The sequence below is a fragment of the Vicugna pacos genome, unplaced genomic scaffold, assembly GCF_048564905.1.
Source record: "Vicugna pacos unplaced genomic scaffold, VicPac4 scaffold_19, whole genome shotgun sequence".
In the NCBI taxonomy this organism is placed as follows: domain Eukaryota; kingdom Metazoa; phylum Chordata; class Mammalia; order Artiodactyla; family Camelidae; genus Vicugna; species Vicugna pacos.
In genome coordinates this window covers 20,714,350-20,722,102 of record NW_027328740.1, presented here as the reverse complement: position 1 = coordinate 20,722,102, position 7,753 = coordinate 20,714,350, and the positions used below count along the sequence as shown (strand labels likewise).

At 33.8% G+C, this 7,753-nt stretch overlaps 1 protein-coding gene across 1 annotated transcript; it reads right to left on the bottom strand.

Annotated features, from left to right (window-relative positions):
- Positions 1 to 5,532: 5,532 nt before the first annotated feature.
- Positions 5,533 to 7,354, bottom strand: LOC140693286 (heat shock transcription factor, Y-linked-like). Its single transcript, XM_072957249.1, has 2 exons — positions 6,625 to 7,354; positions 5,533 to 6,158 (listed from the first exon to the last, which is right to left on the bottom strand). Exons 1-2 carry the CDS (start codon positions 7,135 to 7,137, stop codon positions 5,793 to 5,795), a joined length of 879 nt encoding a protein of 292 aa, XP_072813350.1. The 5' UTR covers positions 7,138 to 7,354; the 3' UTR covers positions 5,533 to 5,792.
- Between the last annotated feature and the right edge of the window lie 399 nt (positions 7,355 to 7,753).

The window sequence follows — 7,753 nt, the reverse complement described above, 5'->3', positions numbered from 1 at the left end:
CTAATTAAGAAAAGGAGTAAAAGTATCTGCTTGCAGATGACATAATTTAAACAGAAATCCGATAAATGGTGCCACAATACTACTAGGGCTTATCAATGCATTTGGTAAAATTTCCAAATGTAAAATTAACATAGAGAAATCTTGCATTTCTACACACTAACAAGAAGCTAAATTATACAGAAAGTGAGGAAACTGTCTCATTTACAGTTGCATTACAAAAAAAATCAAAAAATATATCCAACCAAGGAGGTAAAAGACCTGTATTCAGAAAAGTATAAAATATTTATAACAGAAATTGAAGATAATGCAAACAGATGAAAGGATAAATTGTGTTCATAGATGAGGAAAAATATATTTTTTAAATGACAGCATAAGCCAAGAAAATGCACAAATTAAATTCAGTGCCTATCAAAATACCAAGGGCATTTTCAGACACTTACAATAAATCATTCAAAAATTTGCATGTAAAGACAAAAGAATTGAAATCACTAAAAAAAAAAGAAAGAAAAGAATACAAACAGACTGAAAACACAAACAACTTTGACAAAGAACAAAGAGGATATATCACTGTCCCTCATTTTAAACTATAATACAAAGCTACAGTAATAAAAAGAATACAGTAGTGACACAGAACAAGCAGAATATTAGAACACAAAGAATGCCTGAAAATGAAATCAGACACTTATGGTCATTTAGCCCATTACAAAAATGAATATACAGTGGGGGAAAGGTAACCAACAGGCACATGAAACCGATCAACATCACTGACCATCAGAAAAATGCAAGTCCAAAACACAATGAGATTTTATGTCACGCCTGACAGAATGACTATTATCAAAAAGTTAAGAAACATAAGTCTTGGTGAGGATGTAAGAAAAACAACCCTGATGTACTGCTGGAGTGAATGGAAATATGTGCTGCCACTGTGGAAAACAACATGGAAATTTATTTAAAAATAAAAATGAAATATAATTCTACATTTCCATATCTGGATACTAATTCCAAGAAAATAAAGACACTAATTAGAAGAGATAAATTCAACCACATATTCACTGCAGCATTATTCACAATAGACAGGATATACAAGCAAATTAATTGCTCAAAAGATGATGGATAAAGAAGATATGTGTTTATAAAATATATATCTACCCATTTAACTACAGATTTACCTATATTTATATATATATACATACACACAGAAACTATATATATATGCAGTATATATATATATATATGTATATGTATACACACTCACATAAAAATACAATGGGTTATTATTCAAGTCTAAATAGATCAAATTTTTGTCTTTTGCAACAAATGGGTAGACCAAGAGTGTAATATGCTAACTGAAATAAGTCAGAAAAGGAATGACAATTGCTGAATGATTTTATTCACATTTGAAATTTTAAACAAATGAGCTTAACAACATAGAAAATGAGATATACATATAGAAAGAAACAGGTTGTTCACAAGAAGGAGGGAAATGGGGTAAGGAAAAGAAAAATTTGAGGAAAATTAAGAGAGAAATTTTTCCAGTTGCAAATTAAATGAATCACGGACAAGAAATATACTGTATGGGGAATAGTCAATAACTATGAAATATCTTTAAATAGCAACATATCATAACTAGATATATTCTGGAGAACAGTTTGAAATGTATTAAAAATAGTGAACAGTATGTTGTGTAGGAGAAACTAACGCAGAGTTATAGATTAAAGTACACTTCAAAAACAAACAAACATGCTTATAGTAAATGAAAATAGATTTGTAATTTACAAAGGCAGGGGTTGGAAAAGGAGGATTTGTTTAATTCACTCAAATGCTACAAACCTCCAGCCTTAAAATAATCGTGTTCTAGGGATGCCCCATATTAACTTCAAAATTACAATACTGCTTTATGTTCTATATGAATGTTGTTAAGAGATTAGACAATAAGATTTCTCATCACAACCAGATACAAATTGTATTTCTTTAAAATTTTATCTAAATGAGGTAATGAATTCTCCCTAAATTTGCTATGATATATATTACATGATAGTTGTATATCAAATCGCTATCCTGTGCACCTAAACTTACACAATGTTTTATGCCAATTATATCTCAATAAAAGCAGGAGAAATGGAAACTCAAAGGTCGTTTTTCCCATGTCATTTCTCATGATTGTATTTGCAGCAAGTAAACTTGAGTTATGATATACTTATCCTAGGTAAAGATACTAATAAATAAGTGATTCTAATAAGTTATACATAAAGATAGTAATAAAATAAGAGTTTTGCCATGCCTTAAACATTCTTCATCTTAACAGCCCACTGCTTCTGTAGGCATCAAAATTTCAATCTGTGTATTCATCTGAGATTAGGGAATGGATTCAAATTTAAAACTGGCTGCTCTTGCTGTGAGTGATAAAGTTCACTGTCTCTGACCGATGGTCTCATCTCCCCGACAGCATCTGTAAGAAATGAACATGCTAGGTTGCTAAAAATCTAAGCATGGTTAAATCTCAGAACTCCTACAATTCTTAACTGTTTTGCAATGGGAATGCAATACTGACAAACACTTGATTTTGGATAACAATGTTGTGTTTTCTCATGGCTGCATTATGGAATGTGAGGGTAATCCCTGAGATCCACAACATTCTTGCTCAAGTGCTGGGCAAAGTAGTGTAAAGCTTCTGCATTATTAGGACTGGGGACTGATTTCAAAATGATGACTATGCTCACTCTATTTCAGGTAGTCCAAGGGAAGAAAAGTTATTGCAATTTCTAGGTGAATGGGAATAATTCAGTGGTTCAGACCCTACAAATTAGTCAACGTGTGTTCCAAGCCAAAATATGTTGTGTCAACAGTGAGAATTAAAAGAGAAAAACTTAGACATAAGCTTAAATTAAAAAGGTGATACAGTCCTGTGCTGGGCTCTGGGGACTGGAGAATGTGTATGCCTCAGTCCCATTCAAGGGTTTAGAGGCATGGCCCTAACATCAGCTCGGGATTCAATGAGCAGGTAACAATTATTATATTGGGAGAAATATAATCTACCTCTCCCTGATCAGAAGAAAATCTGGTGGCTCAATGAAACTCTTAATTCAGAGAGATTCTAACAGATGCAGAGGAATAATTCACTGATGACTCAACTAAGACAAACTTAGTTACTGCTTAACAATCCATCTTCACACACACACACAGTTGTAGAGAGACTTGTAGTATTTTGTGGGAAGAATTCAGTGGGCAGAGCTCAGAGAATAGATTTCAATGCACCAGCCAACTTTTGTACTTTGGTCAAAAGTCTAGTTTTTCCCAGGTAGAAAACTACAGATGGACAAACAAAGAATATTCTTCTTTACGATTCCTAATTTTGAAAGTAAACTGTAGCTTTTGACTTACCAGTATAGAATCTTGTTAAGATGATCACAGTAAGACCCACTGTCTGATAAGCAAGCTGGAAACTAGCTGCTGAACCAGCCCATCTGAACCCCAGCCGTTTAATGTAAGCAACAACATAGCCACCATCAGAGTTCAGCTGACAAACTTAAAAGCTTGATGTTTCTGTTGTAGGAAGAACCACAGCTGTCCAGACACAGTTCTCCAGCTGCAAGTGGTCTCTTTTCTTCTCTTGGTATAGGTCATTTTGGTGAGATGTTGCTAGAGTTAACCCTGGCCCATTTGCCCATTCTCCACAATATCAAAGACTTTCTTCACAACAGGTGACAAATTTTCAGGACTCAATTTTACCATTCCAGTCTTATCAGCTGACACTGGCTGCATCATTGTAAGCAGAAGCCTTAGGGTCCCTGACCTAGCCTACAATTTTCCAGCAATTCAGGGCATTTCACATTCTGAAAATGCTTCGCTTTTTATTTTAAATTAATGGGAAATAGTCAAAGACTTCCATGAATATTTTATATTTCTTAATATCTGCAGAAATTTGGTATTCTTGCACTTGGACAAATTTTTAATTCTATCACCCTCACCTCCTTCTAGTCCACACATTTTAGATTGCAATTTGATTACTGAATACCACCACCCCATCCAAGGGAATAGTACATCTTAGAAATTTCCTGTGTGAAGGTTAGAAGGGGCACAAGTTATGTGGGGTATATAAACCTACATTAAATGTTTGCAATGGCAGTGTCTCTTCTGGAAAAGCTCTGATTCTACGAAGTAAATTAATTAGAAGGCAATATAGTTATTGGTATGGGGAAGAGAATCAAATTTTTTGGGATGGGTGGGTGATGAAGAGACAGGAATATATCCCACAAATGAGAAAGGAATGATTTAGGCCTATGGAGGTATGACTTGAGAAGAAAATAATACATAGTCTTCTGTACCTACCTCCAATTACTGTCTTGAGTGACTAGTCCTTGCACTATGAAAAGAGCTAGTTTGTGGTGTAAAGACCATAACGAAATAGTTTGAAAACCAAGAGTTTTGTTGTTTCAGGAAAGTAGATATTGCTTAAAGTCAACATGTATTTTTCAATCACTAAATACTAAAATGCATACTGTGGCATGTGCTGTGCTTACTGTGGTGGTATCCAAGATAGACAAGGAAAGTGGGATAGACAGAAAACATCTGGAGGAGGTGGTTTCTGTGCTGAGAGGAGGATAGTCTAAGTAGGTAAAATGAGGACACCCAACGTCCAAGTATGAGCTGGAGTAAAACTGTTGAGGTTTGAGCTAACATGGTTGAGAAGCATTTGCCTGGATATATATCCAGATACACTGAAACATAAAGATATGTCAAGGTAGTCAGATGCCAGATTTATAAAGTAATGACTAAGCTAAGTTGAGTTAATTTTGTGTGATTAGATTTGGAAAGGCATTAAGTTTCACCCTGAGGATGTAACCTTCTTTGGCTGGAACATAAAAGCAACATAAATTAATAACTAGAAAATATAGTGTAGACTCTTGAGGGCAGGAAATGAAAGCACCAATTGGAATGCTTTGAGAACAGCACAAAGAAGACCATAGATAAATTACTTCTTAAATTCTACCACATGCTGAATGTGCCATCTGAGAATACATCATGTGACCTTTTTGATTCCAGGGATGACATAATAGAGACCATGATCCCTGGGCCGGTTCCTGAATGTATCTCCTGTTCCAAACTATCCTAACTTAACACATTTAATACTTTCCAGGATGAACCAGAAACCACTTGGTACTTTTCCCTCTCTCCATGTTTTATTATTTTTCCAAATTCTTCCATTTTTTCTTTTTCCTTACATGAAAATATTTAAATTTACTCCCATACTGTTCCATCTAAGATCATATCAAACAAATATCTCTTTTTTTCTTTGAATGGCAAGTTAGTCTCCCATTTAATTCTTAATTCTTTTAAAAAATACTAAGGAAAATACAGGTACACATCTATGTTTAATGTTCAAATAAGAAAATAGCAGATAGTTGTCGACATTTGCCAACATCAGTTATAATCTTTGTTCCCTGCATAATCTGGTAGTTCTCTGGTAGATCAGTTGTTATTAGGATGACGTTCATAAACTGAAGATGGCTGATGAGTTGGCCTTGAAAGGGAAGTAGCTGATGTATCAGCTATCACTGGCACTGGAAAGCGTGGGTTGCACCCTGGTTGAAGTTTAGGAAAATGACCTTCATTTGCAGATATGTTCTGATATGTATTTGGAAAAGTAGAAGTCTCCAACATCAGTCCAAAATAATTGCTCTGTTTGGGAGATAAGATACTCTACTGAGAAGTAGAAATTCTACTTCAAATGGAGTTCACAACACGGCCATTTATTTCATTGTAACTGCTTTGAGAGTGCCCATGGACAGTGGTCAACTGATTGAAAATAGCTCATTGATCCACTGCAATTTGTTCTGTTGGTCTGACATTGATGATGGAGGAGAAAAATCACCTCTGATCGGGGTAGTTGTATCACCAATTATGTGGCCAGTAGAGGGCTTTCTCATTAGAGGCATGTTTAAATTTGCAGAAGGTAAAAATGCACTTTCTTCAATAGTGTCAGCCACAAATTCAGAATTATTATTATCCACATTATACCCTGCTTTAAAGTGCTGCTCTTTGAAGTCTTCAGGCAATGAAGATACCAGAGAGGAATTTTTAATCCCAACTCTTCTTTTTATTCTCACTAAAACCTGGGGACAGCCTCGTTTAAAATTTGGATTATGATAAAAGTGCAGCTATAAACAAAGGAGAAACATTTTAGTAATATTTATACCAAAATACAAGACTACAATAAGCCTAACGTATAAAACCTGATTCCACGTTTACTATACAAGGATAATATCATCAAAATATGAACATTGCTAACAATATTTTGAAGTTCCTTATTTGGAAAATACACATTTAATTATTATAGTCATCAAATTTAAATGTTAGCATTTACAGTAATGGTGAATGCCACTTTTGAAAAGCAGCTTTAATACATTTATATGAATTTCTGGAAAGATTCATAGTTGTAAGCAAAGTTTCTCATAATCTTGAATAATTAAGGCACTGTCCTCATTTTTTAGAGTAAAGTATTTTAGCCTTAATAGTTTTATACAATTTTCAAAATCTAGCTTTACATTTATATTACCATAGATTGATGTACAAAATAAAATTTTATACATAAGTTACCAATTCGTAACTAAAATTTGTGTATACCTTGCTTGAAACAGAGGCTTCTTTTTCTTCTGCTAGAAAGTCAACTAGACAAGCAGATCTTTGAAATTTCTGCCGCACTTTCCTAAACCTATAAAAGTTAATGGGTCTAAGTAAACTTTTCATACTTCCAGTTTCAAATATTCTGAAAGGGGCCTTTTTTTCCAAAACTTCCTTCTTCAAGACAACTTCATCAATCACTATGGAAGATCCATTATCACCCCACCAGATGGATTTAAATTGGTCACTCCCAGACATTTTCCAGAGCTTTCTTGGAAATGTCAGAGAACCAAAATCATTATCTTCATCTGGTTCAGAGACACAATGTGTGTAACATGGTCTTTTTATCAAGGATTCTTCAGACAAATTCTGAAAAGCATTTTCTTCAATCATAGAACTCAAGTCCAAGTCCCCAGAGAATGTTTGATCACACAATAGAGATCTACCGGAGTTTCCTGAGCCAGTTGGTCCATCTTTATGAGACATATCTTGAATTTCTGAAGAAATATGTGCCATCTCAAATAACTTTTTCTACAGCTACATTTCTAATCTGCATGATTTTGAGCACTGCAGCTTCAAATGCTGCTTTGGCAGGCCTGAACAGATAAACTGCTAGGCCTTCACAATGGTTCTCAACTTGAGAAGCTGTGACATCACAAAACGACTGGTATCCCAGCAACTCAAGTGTAACATTCAGCCAGTGTTTACTTGTCATTCATCCAGTTAAAATGAAACATATAGGATGATATTTTTACAGTGTGATCTGCAAATATTATCCTAACATATTTTTATAAATAATTTAGTTTTGGGGTGTATGAAATAAAATCAATCTCCATACTTTTGTATTGAAATTTATGCCAGATTTGTGAACAGAGTATAAATATAGCACAAATTATATAAAATAACTTTAAAGTTTTGGAATTTAAAGTGAAATTCGTGTAAAACTTGTACAGAAAATATATATCTATTTCAATATCATTTGTAATTAAATTGAAACATAATTTGATTAGGAAATGGAAGTAGGTATTTATCTGTGTACTATATAATAAGTAGTTCAATATTCAAAACATGAGCAGATTAAATGTCAGTTTATTTGTTTTGTATATAAATAAATGGTAAATAATTATGAAAT

Coding starts and splice junctions, on each gene's coding strand:
- LOC140693286 (XM_072957249.1), bottom strand. CDS start 7,137: ATGGCACATATTTCTTCAGAAATTCAAGATATGTCTCATAAAGATGGA. Junction 6,159..6,624: donor AAGCCTCTGTTTCAAGCAAG/GTATACACAAAT, acceptor CTTTGTTTATAG/CTGCACTTTTATCATAATCC.